Raw genomic sequence first — 19,274 nt, forward strand, 5'->3', positions numbered from 1 at the left:
CTGCCTTTGAAACACCCCCGACATGCCCCCTTGTGATTTGAAAGCACTTCTGATGAACTTCATAGAAAAACGTCTACAAATAGGTTTCAAAAGTACTGATTTGGATGTTTTTGTGAAAAACAAAACAAAACATCCAAATGCTGCTTTATGCCACTTTTTAGACATCATTTCAAAAATGAGCCCCTGAGTTAAAGGTCTCAATATTGTAAACCCTCTGGTGGCACAGCAAAGTAATGCATATCAATAAAATGTCAAAATATGTCACAGTTGTTTCCCCAAAATAATCTCCACGCCAAACCAGAGAATTTAACATTAAAAAGAAAATATTTTTTTTTATTATTTGAATTAAATGTTAATTAACAGTTGAATTTTACCTACTTGCAAATACATTGAGAGGATTTTCGGATAAGTATAAATATTAGTCACATAAATCATTTAAGCACATTCAATTTTGCAAAGCACTAGATTCTTTAACGTTTCTTTTCTCTTATCTTTCAGATTTCCGGAGACCTTCAATGATCTCAACAGGTAAGTTTTCCCCTACTCTTTTTCTCTTTTAGTTCTCTCTCATTTATTGTTCAGATTTTCTTTCTATTTTTTTCTTATGTGCACATTTTTAATAGTTTCAGTCACTTAGCTGTTCTCTTCATTTTTCCTCTGGCTATCTTGAATGGTGGGCACCTTTTCTTCCAGACGATGATCTCCAGCATCAACTTTCTTTCGGTCTTTTCCTACTTACCTATCTCAACCAACACAATAAAAACAACCTAACTTCCGTGATGAGTGCACACTTTTAAAATGTGTTCTGCTTTAGCAAGTTAATAGCTGACACAAAAAGTATTTCAATTTAAACAAATAATTGTAGAACCCTAGGCTTCCTAATCCACAACATTAGCCCTTTACAACTTTCACTCAGTCACCACTGCACTCTTTAAAGTTCTCCTGGCCAAGCTCAACACACTTAACGCTACACAAACATGTCCATTAAAACCTTTGCTAATTTCAACTCCATCAGCCAGTTAACCCCAACTTCATAAAATTAACAGTTTTCCTCACAAAACGTTACTCATACACCCACACACATCTTCTCACCAACATAGCTCCCCTTCCAACAGAAAACAGGTAAGAGCAACGGCAAGGATGTTTCCCTGGTAACAGTGACTCGGATGTGTCACACTGCTGTGCTCATGCACATGCATTCTTTCAGTGTCATCCACCAACATTCAGCAGGCTCTGTACTACATTTACTTTCACATTACAACAAAAATACAATAAAATAAATCCCTTAAATGATCTCTCTACCTTGTCAGAGTTCCCCTTGATCCTTCCACACCCCTCACTGGCTGCTAACCAACTCTATCCTTGCTGCATAGCTCTGCACAATGCCTAACTGCCCCGTTTCTCCCAAAACCCCTGCATTGCCTGACTGCTTGGAAAAGGGCAAGGAGAGAGACCTGGTAGGGTTAAAAAAGCCCTGGTTAAAATATGTATACTTTGGAAGGAAGTTGGGAGAGGGGAGATATTATAGAAATGTTAAATACCTCTTTGGCATAAATGCACAAGAGGTGAGTCTCTTTCAATTGAAAAGAAGTTCTGGAATGAGGGGGCATAGGATGAAGGTGAAAGGGGTAGACCCAGAAGTAACCTGAGAAAATATATCGTCACTGAAAGGATATTGAATTCATGGAACAACCTCCAGCTGGAGATGGTGGAAATGAAAACTGTATCTGAATTCAAGTAAACTTGGGATAAGTACATAGGATCTCTAAGGGAGATGAAGGGACACAGGATCTCAAAGGGAGATGAAGGGATAATAGAAGACATGGCTCCACTTTTAGCCTTGATTTTCACCCTCTATCGACTTAAGAAAAAGAGGCCCCCACAATGAGTCTCCACACAAGGCCCAGCACTCTCCAAGATTGTCCCTGATGCAATCAAAACTTTTTGGTTTCCCCACTCTTAAATTACTTTTTGAATATTTCCATACTTGTTCTTTCAAGTTCAAAGCCTAGAGTATGGTATGTAGATCAGTCAAACAGACTACTATTTTAATGATATTTTGAACTATATTTTTTAGAAAGCAGAATACAAAAAATTGTATAAGGATATGAAGACTTTTACAAGGCACTCCCATAACAGATTTTTAGAAGAAAATTAAAATTATAAGAACAGAGGGGGTCAATAATCAGCTCTTGGTGGCCAGAATTTTTACTTTAAATGCAGGCCTCTGATTCCCAGTGCTGGACTGTACCCGGATAATGGCATTAAACATCCTGGTAAAATGCAGCCACCGGAATTTATCTAGGTACCAGTGATAGAGACCTTTTGACTGTCCTAACTTTATCCAAATAGTTACCTGATTAGCAGATTGAATACTGCTGTTAAATGGGTAGCTTTTGCCATAAGTACATAAGCACCGCCATACTGGGAAAAGACCAAGGGTCCATCAAGCCCAGCATCCTGTCTCCGACAGTGGGCAATCCAGGCTTCAAGAACCCGGCAACCCCCCCCCCCCCCCCCCTCCAAAAAAAAAATTAATAATGTTCAATGGACTTTTCCCTCAGGAATCTGTCCAAACCCCCTTTAAATTCCGTAAGGCCAGCTGCTGTCACTACATTCTCCAGCAACGAGTTCCAGAGTCTAACTACATGCTGAGTAAAGAAAAACTTTCTCCTATTTGTTTTAAATCTACCATATTCTAGCTTCATCTTGTGTCCCCTGGTTTTGTTGTTGTTTGAAAGTGTAAACAAACGCTTCACATCTGTCTGCTCTACTCTGCTCATTATCTTGTAGATTTCTATCATATCACCCCTCAGCCGCCTTTTCTCCAAGCTGAAGAGCCCTAACCTTCTCAGCCTTTCCTCATAGGGAAGTCGTTCCATTCCCTTTATCATTTTCGTCGCTCTTCTCTGCACCTTTTCTAATTCCTTGATATCTTTTTTGAGATGCGGCAACCAGAATTGGACATAATACTCGAGGTGTGGTCGCACCATGGAGCGATACAACGGCATTATAACATCCTCGTGTTTGTTTTCCATCCTTTTTCTAATAATACTCAACATTCTGTGTGCTTTCTTAGTCACGGCAGCACACTGGGCAGACGTTTTTAATGTCTTAACAACGATGACTCCCAGATCCCTTTCTAGGTCAGTAACTCCTAACGTGGAACCTTGCATGACATAGCTGTAATTCGGGTTCCTCTTACCCACAGGCATCACTTTGCACTTGTCAACATTGAACTTCATCTGCCTCTTGGACGGCCAATCCACCAGTCTTGCAAGGTCCTCCTGTAATCTTTTACACTCCTCCTGCGACTTGATGACCCTGAATAATTTTGTGACATCTGTGAATTTAATTTAATGCCCAGACTCTGCCCATAGACTACCTTGGAAGTGCCAAGGCAGTCTGACTGGATTTTCAGTGGCACTATCTAGGTAGCAGGAATTATCTAGCTAGGAGAAGTTATCTGGATAAATACCAATGAATATCGGGCCCAGGGTTTTAAAAATGTTTTAGTGGTAGCAGCAAACAGCTCCATTTAAACAACAGTACTGCTTTATGGATTGTCATTTGCATTGAATATACAGGCCCAAACATAGACAGTAGTTAAGAATTGTTGGTGGCTGGATAGCATTGCCATGCTGACCTCCGTCTCTTGCCCTTATGGATAGAGTCAGGATAGATGGAGGGATTTTCACCTTGATACATAAATGAGGGAATTCTATAAACAGGACTAGAATCTATATATCATGCCTAAAAAAAATCAGTGCCGAAATGAAATATGCCTAAGCGCATTCTAAAAGGACACGTTAATATGGAGTCACTATACACTAACATCCCACAGGATGAGGCATTAAGGGCTAGATTCTATATATCAAGCCTAAACATTTGGCACCAAAATTAAATTCATCTAAGCGCATTCTATAAAGTACGCCCTAATTTAGGCGTACTAGAATAAACCTAAATTTCCATGCGGTTTATGGAATATGCCGAGCGCCCATCTGAGTGACTAAATTTAGTCGTGGGCAGTTATGTCAAGTAAAACTTGGTGTAAATCCCAATGCCTAAATTAGGCGCAGACTGGCTATATTCTATAACAACCTGCATAGATTTCAGAAATGTCCACGACCTGCCCATTCCACGCCCCCTTTTCAACGTGCATCATGTTATAAAATATGCTTAGACAGTTCTGCATGTAAATTCTAATTTGTGTCAATTGCTTGCTAATTGGCAATTATCAGCATTGATTGGCTTAACTAATTAAGTTGCACACACACAGAATGACTGGATTTGCGCACTCAACTTAAATCTGGGGCACGGTGCCTAATGTTATGCACTATTTCTGTGCTGATTTTTCAGCACAGAAAAGCATTATAATGGAAGCAAGGCACTGAAATGGGCCAAATATGGCAGATGCACATGAAACATCACTTGCGTGCCCAGTTATAGAATACCGCCTAAATGTATCTGTGTAGATCTGAAAAGAGGGTATAATGATGTGAGTGACATAGAGATCTGAAAAGAGGGTGTAATGATGTGAGTGACATAGAGATCTGAAAAGAGGGTGTAATGATGTGAGTGACATAGACGGGTCAGGGCATTCTCTTAAAATGCATGCAATGTTATAGAATTAGGGAAATCTGCGTCTAATTTGGTTTCAGTTGATGTAAATCCTCATGCTGAAAGTTGGGCATGGATTCCAGCACTACTTGCTATTCTATAAAGGGTGCCCATCCTTAGGCGCCCTTTACAGAATACCATTTAGAACAGATTTTTTGGTGCCATATACTGAATCTAGCCCAAAGTGACCCAACAAACCCCTAACAATCACAATTAAAAAGAAGCTAAGTTTATGCCTGCTTGTCAGCAGATGTAAATGTTTGTGTATTTGTGTGTGTTTTATAATCAATGTACGTAAATTGCAACTCCACTTGCATGCTGCCAAAACTGCACTGCTGAACAGGAGTACACCTGAGTCATGCATTGAGTCAGATGTGCATTTAATTTTATTTTTTGTAAATTCTACTATGAAACCCAGTGACTGAATGCCTTCTTAATGGCTGTTTGGGATGGCGACAACTACAGATGAACGGTGTAGCCTGTAACTGGTTGCTATGGGGTATTGTTAACTAGTGGTGGTGAAGTACAGCTATATCTGTTGTTTTGGGGCATTTGCACTCTGATTCATCTGTAAAATCCATCCTTTGAAATCTACCGACAATGACATCTAATGGTTTTAATACAGAATAATATTTTTTCTTCAGACCAACAATGATTGGCTACTGCTCCACTCAAACCACCCCTATCACCTTCCCCTCCAGATGAGAGACAGACAAACACACACCCACACAGATAGATATAAATATGCAAAGGGATTGGAAAGAATTCTATGAGCCATACTCCACATGCTTTCCCCACTTGTTCTTTAGTCATTTACTATTTACAAGAACTTTTTACAATAAAAATATTTATGTTCTGTCCTAATGAACTCCTTTGAGAAAACCATTGTTCTACATTGTCATAAAATTAACAAAATTCTAGAAGACAGAAATACCCTGAGAGCAACTGCAAGGACAGTATCAGAGGAGTGAACCAGAAATAAACATGGAGTGATAAAAGTAAATTAATTATTTTCATCTCTTACCACTGTCACCAGAAGGTAATGATGCAGTTGTTGGCACAACTCCAGAATTTACTTTTCCATTCTCAAATGTGTCATTTTCAGTCTGTTGTAACTGCCAGTTCAGGCCAAATAGATGCATGGCTGGCAGAAAGAAACAAGTGATGTTAGAGAGTTTCCTGCTCTTAACCAGAACAGATAAGCATACAGAAGAGTCACGTACTGAGCAACACCTCGTAAAAGTCACAGGGTTTGCTTCAAAAATAATTTATTTTTATGGAAAATAAAGAAAATATTAAATGAAAAAATGTTAGGATAGTGGCCTAGTGGTTAGAGTGGTGGACTTTGGTCCTGAGGAACTGAGTTCAATTCCCACTTCAGGCACAGGCAGCTCCTTGTGACTCTGGGCAAGTCACTTAACCCTCCATTGCCCCATGTAAGCCGCATTGAGCCTGCCATGAGTGGGAAAGAGCGGGGTACAAATGTAACAAAAATAAAATAAAATAAAAAATATAGGTGCATATGGTGTGCCTGGTTTATATAAGGCAGCCTATGTACCTTCATAAAATTACCCAAGGAAAAAGGACACACACATTTAGATCTGCTCCAAGCCAGGAGTAACTGTGTGCATCTATGTGCCAGTAAGAATAGGTACTTTATGAAATATGCACACAAGCACAAATTCTGCAGTTGCTCTGCCTATTCTCTGCCCCTATGAATACCTATATGTATATGAGAGGAAAACCACCAAAGTGGAGGAACCAATGGAACCCTACAGAGTCCATACAAACAATCTAACAGTAAGAACAATGGATGAGTCTTCCAACACAGTGATACAAATGAGAGAGGATATTCTCAAAGGTGTGGTTTCATTAGAGGTCCAAATGACTCGACACGGGACAGTGTTTCGGCTTATACAAAGCCTGCTTCAGGGGTTTGTAAGCAATACATGCATATACAAAATGAAAAAACATCAAAGAATAAAATGTCTAAATATATTAAAATTATATCATAATCATAAAAAATACATGACAAATAGATAGTAAGAGCTATGTGCAAGTCTATATGCAAATCATTTCACAGGCAAGAACATACATTTTTGTTTCATGTACTTGCTTGTGAAATGATTTGCGCATAGACCTGTACATGGGTTTTGCTGTCTATTTATGTCATGTATTTTATATATTTTTTATGTTTTCTATTTTAATATATTTCATTTGTTGATGTTTTATCATTGTGCATACTTATGTATTGTTTACAGACCACTCAAGCAGGCTTTTTGTAAGCCAAAACAGTTCTGTGTCTGGTCTTTTTGTCCTTTTATAAAACCATGCCTTTGAGAATATCCTCTCTCGTTTGTATCATTACGACTGTACTTATGTGTATATCACATTGATGTAGACAAGTGGTTCCCAAGCCTGTGCTGGGGGAACCCCTAGCCAGTCAGGTTTTCAGGAAGTCCACAATAAATATTCATGAGAGAGATTTGCATGCAAATCTCTCTCACCAATATTCATTGGGGGTATCCTGAAAACCTAACTGACTTGTTTGAAAACCACAACGTAGGCACTATTAATTAATTTAGAAGTATATTTTTAGACTGCAGAACATGAAAAATGTGCAAAGGTGTAAAGATTATTTTTATAACATGGCACTGTATAATTCTGTGTTTGCTTCTTTTATCCTCTCTTAATTATGTATATTTATCTATAAAACTAGAAATAAATGTGTTTATATTTAACATGCTTCTGTGTGGTATCTATCTGTCAGAGACCAGAGGAGGTGATCATTGTGTAGGGGCAGGCTAAGTAATGTGCCTATGCATGTGGTATCAAGTAGGTATGTGAGCTGGAGAAGAGAGCTCGGAATTGACCTCCTTCCCACACTAAGACAATGGATAAAGATAATAGTCATGTGGGCTAACACAGCCAGAAGATATCAGCTAACAAAGGCCAGAGAAGGAACACAGTAGAACAAGGGAAGAACAGAGCTAACATGGGCTGGGTGAGAGTGTTCTGGATTTGAGTTAGAGTGAAAAGAATGCTGGAGAAGAGAGTCAAATGTCATCCACTGAATTTTCAATGGGTAGCAGCTACTATAGCTATATAGAGAGATAGGCAAAGAGCACGCTTATGAACAAGCTAACAATAGAATTAGTGTAACTATTACCCAGAACATACTAAAAATGTTATTTATTATAGAAAACTATGTATAAGATACTTTCCAAGGTATTGTGCATGTGTTAGGTCACCAGTTTCAGGTTATATTAGGTGAACTTCCATCCAGGGTAGGAATAATGTTTGAAATATGCCCACATGGAATTTACAAAGAAAATAAAAAATGAATAAACTATTTGCATAAGGAAACATTTAAAAAATATATTTTAATAATGTATGATTAATTGTAGGTATCCAAATATAATACCCCACTGGTTCCTATAGCAAGAGCAAGCTACACTCAGAGCACATAATTGTAGAATTCCAGAATTAACCCTGATGCATAATTCATATCCGTGGACTGTCGCTGAAAAATGATATAAAATAGAAGAAACGTCTCCTCAAACAGTTGCAAGTAAGATCTTATGGTGTCAGATCCCAATTCTGATTTCAATTGAGCTGGAAGCAAAAAACGCCCAAACTCTAAATAGCAAAGAAGGTCATTTTCAAACAAAAAAAACGTCTATCTTTTGTTTTTGAAAATAAAAGGTTTTGCGATTTGGACGTTTTATTTTTTGGTCCATTTTCTAAAAAAAAAAAAATACATCCAGGTGCAAAACGCACAAAATCAAGCCATTGGGATGTAGGAGGAGCCAGCATTTTTAGTACACTGGCCCCCCTGACATCCCAGGAAAGCAATACGGCACCCTGGGGGCATTGCAGTGGACTTCATAAAATGCTCCCAGGTACATATCTGACCATTGCTCCCTTATCTTGTCTGCTGAGCCCCCCAAAACCCACCACCTCCAACTATACACCACTACTATAGCCCTTACGGGTGAAGGGGTACCTATATGTGGGTACAGTGGGTTTCTGGTGAGTTTTGAAGGACTCACAGTTTCCTCCACAAGAATAACAGGTAGAGGGAGGTAGAAGCCTGGGTCCACCTGTCTGCAGTGCACTGCGCCCACTACTAGACTACTCCAGGGACCTGCATGCTGTTCTAATGGACCTGAGTATAACATCTGAGGCTGGCACAGAGGCTGGCAAGTAATGTTTTTCATCACATTTTTGGGGGGTGGGAGGAGGTTAGTAAAGTATGAAAAAAGTGCATGCATTGCTAACTCATCCAAAAAACTACTGAAGGAGAATACATTTATAGTTATATAGCAATCCTCCTAATATTATGCTCCTGCTACAATTTCTACTGTTAATAGCTTTTTGAATTTTGAAATATTATTCCAAATGGGGTCTACAGTGAATACTGGCCACCCACCTAGGTAATTGCTTCTAATTTCCTAAGTATGTTCAATACTGCAACAAAAACCAACATAGCATGGACATATCTACAAGCTCCCACATCAGAAGTAAGATTTGAGAAGTATGGACTTATTAGATTTGTTCTCCATGCTAGGATCACTAAACCATAATCTTCCCAGACAGAATGTAAAGGCCTGATTATGCAGATGGAAATCTAGAGAATAAAAGGAATTATTAGGAAAGGAATGGAAAACATAAATGAGAAAGTTATAATGCCTTTGTATTGCTCCATGGTGACTACACCTCGAATATTGTGTGCAATTTTGGCTACTGTATTTCAAAAGAGATATAACAGAATTAGAAAAGGTACAGAGAAGGGCGACGAAAATGATAAAGGGGATGGAATGACTTCCCTATGAGAAAAGGCTAAAGCAGCTAGGGGAGATATGATTGAGGTCTATAAAATACTGAGTGAAACAGAACGTGTGGATATGAATCGCTTGTTTACGCTTTACAAAAATACTAGGACTAGGGAGAACGAAATCAAGCTACTAAGTAGTAAATTTAAAACGAACAGGAGAAAATATTTTTTCATTCAACATGTAATTAAACTCTGGAATTCATTGCCTGAGAATGTGGTAAAAGCAATTAGCTTAGCAAGGTTTAAAAAAATTAGATAATTTCCTAACAGAAAAGTCCATAATCCATTATTAAGCTGGACTAGGGAAAGTCCACTGCTTATTTCTAGAAGCAGCATAAAATCTGTTTTACTGGTTTTGCATCTTGCCAGGTATTTGTGACCTGGATTGGCTGCTGTTGGAAACAGGATACTGGGCTTGATGTACTTTCACTCTGTCTCAATATGGTAACGTTTATGTCCTTATGTTATGTACCCAGTAATTTAACACAACAACTACAAACCAGCAACCATAAACACCCCAGGACACACACTCCCCACTTCAGACAGTCTAAAAATACTTGGAGTCACAATCGACCGCAACCTTACTCTCAAGAGCCAAGTAAATACCATAATAAAGAAAATGTTCTATTCAATGTGGAAACTCAAACGAATAAAGCCTTTCTTCCCGAGGGAAACCTTTTAAAACCTAATACAATCAATGGTCCTAAGCCATACAGATTACTGCAACGGAATCTATGCAGGATGTAAAGAACAACTCACCAAAAAACTCTAGACCGCCCAAAACACAGCAGCCAGACTAATATATGGTAAAACATGATTCGAAAGTGCTAAACCCCTACAAGAAAAGCTGCTCTGGCTCCCAGTCAAAGAACGGATCATCTTCAAAATATGCACTTTGGTCCACAAAATTATCTATGGCGTAGTGCCAGGATACATGACAGACCTCATAGATCTACCAACCCGAAACATAACCAGATCATCACGATCACACTTAAACCTACATTACCCAAACTGCAAAGGACTAAAATACAAAACAACTTACACATCTAGCTTTTCCTACATAAGCACACAACACACAACTATGGAATGGACTCCCGTATGCTGTGAAAACAATCCATGACCACCTAAACTTCAGGAAATCACTGAAAACTCACCTCTTCAAAAAGGCCTATCCCACTGATCCAACATAAATCCCCACACCCAGCAACACAGCATAACCAATGATCGTACTCAGTGGTGTGCTGGAGCCGGCTCGCACCGGCTTGCAAGAGCCGGTTGTTAAATTTACTGGCATCTTGCGAGCCGGTTGTTGGCCCGTGCGAGCCGGTTGGCCTCTGCTCCCCCGCTCATCCATCTTCCATCTGCCCTCTGCAGATCTACCGATAGTAGCCCTGGTTTCCTTCTTGCCCCGCCGCCCTGCTTTTAAAATTTTTATTTCCCCTCGAGGCGCGCCAGCGTTGAAGCGAAGGCAGCAGGCTCAGCTCGGTTCCAGCCTTCGTTCCGTTCCTTCGCATCATGGCTCCGCCCTCACGCAAACAGGAAATACGTCAGGCGAGGGCGGAGCCATGATGCGAAGGAACGGAACGAAGGCTGGAACCGAGCTGAACCTGCTGCCTTCGCTTCAACGCTGGCGCGCCTCGAGGGGAAATAAAAATTTTAAAAGCAGGGTGGCGGGGCAAGAAGGAAACCAGGGCTACTATCGGGGAGCAGAGCTGCAGACGGAAGATAGATGACCAGGGGAGTGAGGAGGGCTGGAAGAAGGCAGATGGAGGAGAGGAGGGCAGGGGGGAGACGAGGGTTGCTGAACATGGGTGGGTGGATGGAGGGCATGGGGGAGACGAGGGTTGCTGGACATGGGTGGGTGGATGGAGGACAGGGGACAGGAGGGTTGCTAGACATGGGGGTGGGTGGATGGAGAGCAGGGTTGCTGGACGTGGGTGGATGGAGGGCAGGGGAGAGGAGGGTTGCTGGACATGGGTGGGTGGATGGAGGGCAGGGGAGAGCAGGGTTGCTGGACATGGGTGGGTGGATGGAGGGCAGGGGAGAGGAGGGTTGCTGGACATGGGTGGGTGGATGGAGGGCAGGGGAGAGGAGGGTTGCTGGACATGGGTGGAGGAGAGGGAAGGGAGAGAGAAGAAATGCTGGACATGGGTGGAGGGGAGGGAAGAGTGAGGAATGAGATGAGAAGAGGGAAAAGGAAGAGAGAAGAATAACTGCAAATGGATGGAGAAAATAGGCAGAAGCTGAGGACCAGAAATGAAGAAGAAAGGAAGCCCTGGAAACGGAGTTAAGAGGACAGATAGCAGCAGAATCGAATACTGGGCCAGCATGAGCAGAAAAACAGTCACCAGACAACAAAGGTAGAAAAAAACTCATTTTATTTTCATTATAGTGTTTGGAATATGTTCACCTTGAGAATCAGGTGCTCAACATTAAAAGTTTATATTTATTTACGGCATTTTATCCCACATTAAACATGAATTAGATTGGAACCTGGGATCATTTAATAGTTTTTTCCTGAAGAGAGTAATGCATTGCCCCCCCCCCCCCCCCGGCTATAGCCAGCTCTGCAATTTGGGGGGGGGGGGGCGCAGAGGTGGACGGGGGAGGGGGGGGGCGCCGAGGTGGACCGGGGAGAGAGCCTGTTGTTAAAAATTTACCAGCACACCACTGATCGTACTGGACAATCCACTATCCACACTCCCTTCGACCCCATGATGCCTGATTCAACATCTGACCACAATATAACCTTGTATTTGTTATCAACCGAACTGGCAAACGCCTTTACGGTACTATGTAAGCCACATTGAGCCTGCAAATAGGTGGGAAAATGTGGGGTACAAATGTAACAAATAAATAAATAAAAATAAATTAAATAGTATGATATGAAGAGTCTTATGATTTCATAGAAAGGTAAGCAAAATATGGGGTCAATATATTCAAAGCAATTTAATTAGGCAAGAGAAGCTCCTGCTGATTAAACTGCCTCTGCGGGGCTATCCGCTGTTATTCAGCAGCAGTTCAAATAGATAGTGCTGCTGAATATCAGCACTAACTGCCTAAGCCGAAACTGGCTATTCGGTGAGCAGTCCAGAGCAGAGTCAGCACATAACTGGTTATGTGCCAATATTCAGACATTATCGTTTACAACAGCTGGCCATGCAGAATCGCATAGATAGCAGTCCTATCTTTGGCCGGTTTATGTTAACTAGTTAAGGTTAAGTATCAGCACAACCCAGATATTCAATGTCAGTGCTTGGACATGGCTCGGCATTGAATATCTGGACATAAAGCTGGCAACCACGAAGAAATTGTCAGCTGCCGCCAGTTGAATATTTAACCCTATATTTTGTGCATGGGCATTGGAAATCATGAACAAAATGTAGTTGATCTTTTGGACAATCACCATTTTCATGGTTGCTAACATGTCCCATGATGATACAAACACAGGCAACGACAAATAAAGACCACATGGCCTATCCAGTCTGCAGATCCACACCAACTATCAAGCTCTTTATAATCACTTCCTCTCCCTTAGGGATCTTCTGTACTTATCCCATGCCTTCTTGAGTTATGATACAGTCCTGTCACTATCATCTTCAGACACAATGGAGACCATTTTGCTGTTAATTCCTTAGTTAATGAGATTGTCTTAATATTTTGCTCCAATGTATCTTCTAAGGCAGTGGTTCCCAAACCTGGTCCTGGAGGCACCCTAGCCAGTCAGGTTTTCAGGATATCCACAATTAACATTTATGAGAGAGATTTGCATGCACTGCCTCCACTGCATGGAAATCTCTCTTATTAATATTCATTATGGATATCCTGAAAACCTGACTGACTAGGGTGCCTCCAGGACCAGGTTTGGGAACCATTTTCTAAGGTACATCCAAAACAAATTCCCAGGTATTTTTTAAGGCCATCTTTGGTGACATATTTATTTAGGGGTAATACTTCAGTTTTGTATCAATTGGACCTTATATCCATAAACTAAGGAAAACTGATCTATAACGTAATAACGTCAGCATAGAGTTGTCATGAACGAATGTTAAAGCATTCAGCATAGTTTACAAGAGAGTTTACACTCATCAAAGCACCCTGAATACCCTTGATGATTGGATCTTCCTATTTTGTGAGTGTTAGCGGTTCTAAGGCTATATACAATAGCCAAGGGGACAGATGACACCCTGCCCTGTTAACTTCATTGGCCTGAGAGGGCCTGTATATAGTGTGGCAGCCAGCAGGTCACTATAGAAGTGAGCTAAAGGGGATAATCCCTTTACAGATACCTGTGGTCCATGAGAAATACATCAGGTAAAAGTGAGCACACAGTTCATCTTAATATTCAATTTAGACAACGTGCTTGTTTTAGAATAACAACATACTGACAAGAGAGGTGAGTGAGACAAAACAAAGACAGCTTAAGAACAGTTATATCCATTCACACCAGTAGTGAGCTATGAATCAATTGCCCCTGTTCAAGCCTAGGTGATGGTGTTAAGCTTTTTAATAAGTTCCAATTCAATAGTTTCATGCTGGAGTGTCTCTTTAATGCTCCCTTGCAGATTTATGACAACCTTAAGGTCAGAGTGTGTCTTGGAAGGTTCTCCTATTGGCTTTTGAGTGCTGCTATTTCTAATGCTAAATTTGTTTCCATTTATTATCTTTCTTAGGGACTGACTTGTTTTCTCTTACATTACTAGCAGAAGATGCCATATATTACATTGGGGGAAGAAAAGGTGAATGAACCTCAGATGGTGTAGTTGATGTTGTATCCTGTGATAGTGCTGCCTAGGTGAATATGGGGAGAGAAGGTTTATTGTTCATAAGTTTATGATGGCTGGTGAGTATCTGTTTGAAGTTAGGGAACTGTTAGTATGCCAGAATAGGGCTGCCAGCCAAGACCTGTGAAAGGATGGCATCATTTCAGATGGGAGCTGAGAAGTATCTTTAAGGTTCATCATGCAGGTTTGCTCCTATTTAACCCCATTTCAAAGCTTTTATAAAATAACAAGTAAAGTGGAATGGCTAAACATGAATTAGATTACTCTTTAAAAGAGTACAAAGATTAGAGAACATGCATTGAAGTTACTAAGTAGTATCTTTAAAATAAACCAAAGATATATATTTTTCATTCCATGCATAATTAAGCTCCAGAATTCACTGCTAGAGGATATGATAAAAGCTGTAAATACAGCTGTGTTTAAAAAAAAAAAAGGTTTGAATAAATTCCTGGAGGAAAATACCATTATTGGGGTGGACAAGGGGGGAAAAGCAGAAAAGAATCTACCCAGGACACAGCATACTGGGCATGATGGACCTTAACTCTGACCCGTATGATGAATCTTACATTCTTATAAAAGCAGCATAAGCATACAAAAGCATTTATACTTTGCTATGTACAGAAATTTTGAGTTTAAGGTGGATTACCCACAAAACAAATTTGCCTATTCTTAATTACAACAGAAAACCCTCACTGGTTTCTTAAAGAACATCTATCAATATAAGGCCTAATTACAACCAATTAAAACAGAAATCTTTGCCAGAAGCTAAAACCACTCTGTCCAAGGCAAAAAATAAATAATAGCAATGACACTATGAATTATTCAAAAAATTGCAACACTTTAATATAAAAGGGTCTTGGGAGATAAAAATCACAAACAATAATCTAATTTAGAAAACAGATCTGACAGACAAATAGATTGGAATAGGCAGGACAAAAAAATCCTGAAAAGATAATAAAGGTTATCTTGTCAAGAGTTTAATATTCTTCTTCGATACCAAGGGCCCTGTTTACTAAGCCATGCTATAGGCACGCTAGCATTTTTAGCACATGCTAACGCTAGAGACACCCATATATTCTTATGGGTGTCTCTAGTATTTGCACGTGCTAAAAACGCTAGTGCATCTTAGTAAACAGGGCCCCAATCCTTGAACTAATACAAGGTCCTGGAAGCCATGCCAAATTCCAATGCGCGAAAAACATTCATAGAAACAGCACAGCAACAAAGAAAATGCTGGCAGATTAAGCCTCCCCATACCAACTACTAAGTTCTATATTACCTCCCTGTCACTTAAGGTCCTTTGTGCTTGCCCCATGCTTTCTTGAATTCAGATACAGTTCTTGTCTCAACCAACTTTCCTGCTTTGTGTTTGTGTGTGTGTGTGTGGGGGGGGGGGGGGGGGGGGGTCCATGCATCCACTACTCTTGTTTAAATTATTCTTGAATCTATCCCCTTTCATCTTCATCCTATGCACTCTCATTCCAAAGCTTTCTTTAAATTGAGAGAGACTCACCTCCTGTGCATTTATACAACAGATGTACTTACATATCTCCTGACTTGCAACCAAAATATACACACTGGGGAAATTCTATAAATAGGTGGTAAGTGCTATTCTATAAAGGGTGCATTCCCATGATAGAATAATGAGTAGCGCCAATTCCCATGCCTAACATTAGGTGCCAGAATTACACCTGCTGAAACTTGGTATAAATGCTGGTGCCCAAGTTAGGTGTACTAAGGCAGTATTCTATAACTAGGCATGCAACGTTTTAGAATGCCCATGGCAATGTCTCCTTTTGAGTTGCAGGTTAGTAGTTAGGCGCCATGCCTTATAAAATAGCATGCAGCCAGATGCATGTGCAAATTTTAATGAGGACCAATTAACTAAAATAATTGGGTTGTTATCACCCAATTATCGATAGTTAAGGGCTCATTACTCAATTAATTTGCATCTTGGGCACATGTACAAATTTGGGCAACATATATAGATAGAATCCAGGGACTGAGATTAAGTATGTCTTTATAGGCTGAAGACCACTGATCATTTAATATCCACCCCCTAGGCTAACTTTATCCTGTTCATATCTTTTTGAAGGCATGTTCCTCAGAATTGCACACAGTACTCCAAAAAAAGGTTTCACAAGAGATTCATAAAGTAGCACTATTACCTCCTTTTTCCATCTGGCCGCTCTTCTCCCTATGTACCCAAGCATCCTTCTGGCTTTTGTTGTCCCCTTTTCTACCATAGTATCATCAGATATGATCACACTCTTTTATTACGCATAGAAAATTTTCACCCCCTTTATAATACTGCTCCTTTGGGTTTTTGCAGTCCAAATGAATGACCCTGTATTTTTTTTAGCATTAAATCGTAGCTGTCAAATTCTACATCCTTCTTCAAGTTTCGCTAGATCTCTCCTCAGATTATCCACACCTTTCAAGGTGTGTAGCCTACTGCAGATTTTGGTATCACCTACAAAGAGGCAAACCTTACCCTTTTGCAATATCGCTCACAAAAAATGATAAAACGCGCAAGGACAGATCCCTGTTGCATCCCAATGCTAATATATTTATTCTCAGAGAGAACTCCATTTATTATTACCTTTTTGTCACCTCCCACTCAACTTCAACCCCATCAAACACTTCAGGGCTCATACCAACCAAGTGTGCAAGTTTATTTATGTCTCCTATGGGGAGCCATATCAGAGCTTTGCTGAAATCTTAGTACACCATATCTAGTGCTCTCCCTCAATCCAACACTCAATCAAACTTGTCACTCAGTTTAAGAAATAAATCATGCCATATCACCAGCAGTCAAATTAAAAGTGCCCGCAGCATTAAGATGAAGACAGTGAACAGTGGATGAACTGATCTGCAAATGATGAGAGTAGTGCAAGAAAGGGGTGGGGGTGGGGGAGAGTAAGCTAGTGTTTGGGATTTGAGGCAGATGACAACAATGAGGAAGTGGGAGAGGGATTGCAAGGAGAAGTGCAGTGATTAGTTAAGCATGGGAGCAAAGAGAAGATTGGCTGAGTGAAAGAGCAAGAATTCTTTGGTGGGCTGAGGGCATTCTTGGGTTGGTGGAGTGGCTGGGAGGAAGTAGGTAGTGAGGGCTGTGAGACATGTTCACATGATCTATTTTCTCTCTTTTTTCCCCCTGAAATATGTATAATCATGCTGAAACTTAAATTTAGAGGGAAGTTGATTCTACCACATTTTGGGTGCAAAAACTAGTGTGCAAGAACGCATAGGCTGTGTGCTAACTGTTGGAGGAATGTCCAGCATTCCCCCTGCAGGTACCATACAGACAAATTCCCCACCGCACATTTAACATCAAGTGCTATTAGTGGGGATCCATCTAATACCACTTCTTGTGGTAGTGATAAGAATACCCATGCTAACTGCACACACTAATTACCATGTATTAACTGCAATGTGCAGTCCATGCACAATCTTTTTCCATGTCCTGACCAGTCCATTCCATTCCATCCTATGCCAAACAGTTAACATAGGAGTTTTACCATACTGGCTGTTAAGGAACAGCAGTTGATAGCCATCCATGCACTAACAATTAGCATTTACTAAAACTCATGCTACTAAGAGCACTTTAGCAAAAGGGCTCCTTGGACTATATACTGGCGAAGACCAATAATCATCATGATGTACTCTGCCATCAGAACTTTATTTAATAGCCTCCTTTATGGAGGGATTCACATAAAGCGTCGAGAAAGGTGTGTTACAAATGCTAAGGGGCCCTTTTACTAAAGGGTTGGCGTGCAGCATCAGGCTTGCCTCACGTCAATCCGGAACTACCGCCAGCCCGTGTGTGTCAGCGGAAGTTCCGCCCCCAGCATGAGCCATTTCCGGTGCTAGTGGTAATTAGGGAAAAATATTATCGCAGGTGCTTACCTGGCAGTAATTGGGTAGTATAATACTAAAAACTCCAGCAATATACCAAAACCTTTACTTTTTATTATCGCCAATTACATTATTACAAAACAGATGACATAAGTAGGTAGTTGATTTATATTGTGTTAAGAAGATATGCATTGAATTCACATTCAGAGTGATAATATTCTCATGATATCGTAGATGATATGCTGGTTCCTCCTGAGGAAGAGTTGAAATGTGGTCCGGCATCGGGGAACCGCTTGTGAATATGAACAGCAGAATGACTCTGTCGTGAGGGTGGTTGTTGTAGCCCCTCGCTTATGCCTATCATCAATTGGATTTAAGAAAACCTGACAGCGCGCTGGTGTGTTTAGATGAAGCGCATGGACTTTGTTATTCACAGAGGCTGTGGGGACTTGGCGCTAGTACAAGCAGTATAAATCGAAAGCAGGCTGCGTGAATGAAGACGCAGCTGAAGCAAACAAGCTAGATTCGAGATCAGCAGCGCCTGGAAAGACACCAGTTTGTGTTGTAAAGGCAACATTGATGAACTGTGTGACACATATTATGTGATATATCGTGCTTATAATATTTGTGGGCACGTTGATAAACATGTGAAGTTTATATTAGGCAGCAAGGGCGAGTGGTGAATGAATGTTGATGGATGTGAGTGCAGTTAGATGATGTATGTCATCTTTTTTGTAATAATGTAATTGGCGATAATAAAAAGTAAAGGTTTCGGTATATTGCTGGAGTTTTTAGTATTATAGCATAGTTATAACTCTGGTATAGATTCTTTATCCCCTATCTTTTGGATTAGTAATTCGGTAGTGCCACATGCTGCCCAGTAACTGCTGGGTTACTGCGTGGGGGACCCTTACTGCCACCTCAATGGGTGGCAGTAAGAGCTCCTTCCGAAATGGCCACGCGGCAAGTGCAAATGTACCATATGGCCATTTCATTTTTTCCAATTTTTACCTGCTACAGGAAAAGGGGCCCTGGCACGCAGCAAAAACGGCCAGTGCAGGTAGCGCAGGGCCACTTTTACCACAGCTTAGGAAAGGGCCCCTAAATACATAAATGATACTTATTTATTGACCATTATTTCTTTGGACTTTGAATCAGCATCTAGCACAGTAGTT

The 19,274-nt window shown here is 40.5% G+C and overlaps 1 protein-coding gene across 3 annotated transcripts in view; it reads right to left on the bottom strand.

Annotated features, from left to right (window-relative positions):
• TENM3 (teneurin transmembrane protein 3) overlaps window positions 1-19,274 on the bottom strand; it is a 582,976-nt gene that overhangs the window by 277,832 nt on the left and 285,870 nt on the right. For all 3 annotated transcript variants that reach the window (XM_030191520.1, XM_030191518.1, XM_030191519.1), the window contains exon 5: window positions 5,645-5,764. In XM_030191520.1, the coding sequence (XP_030047380.1) occupies window positions 5,645-5,764 (120 nt within the window). The remainder of the gene's footprint in view (window positions 1-5,644; window positions 5,765-19,274) is intronic.

This window comes from Microcaecilia unicolor, chromosome 2 (genome assembly GCF_901765095.1).
Source record: "Microcaecilia unicolor chromosome 2, aMicUni1.1, whole genome shotgun sequence".
Classification (NCBI taxonomy): Eukaryota; Metazoa; Chordata; class Amphibia; order Gymnophiona; family Siphonopidae; genus Microcaecilia; species Microcaecilia unicolor.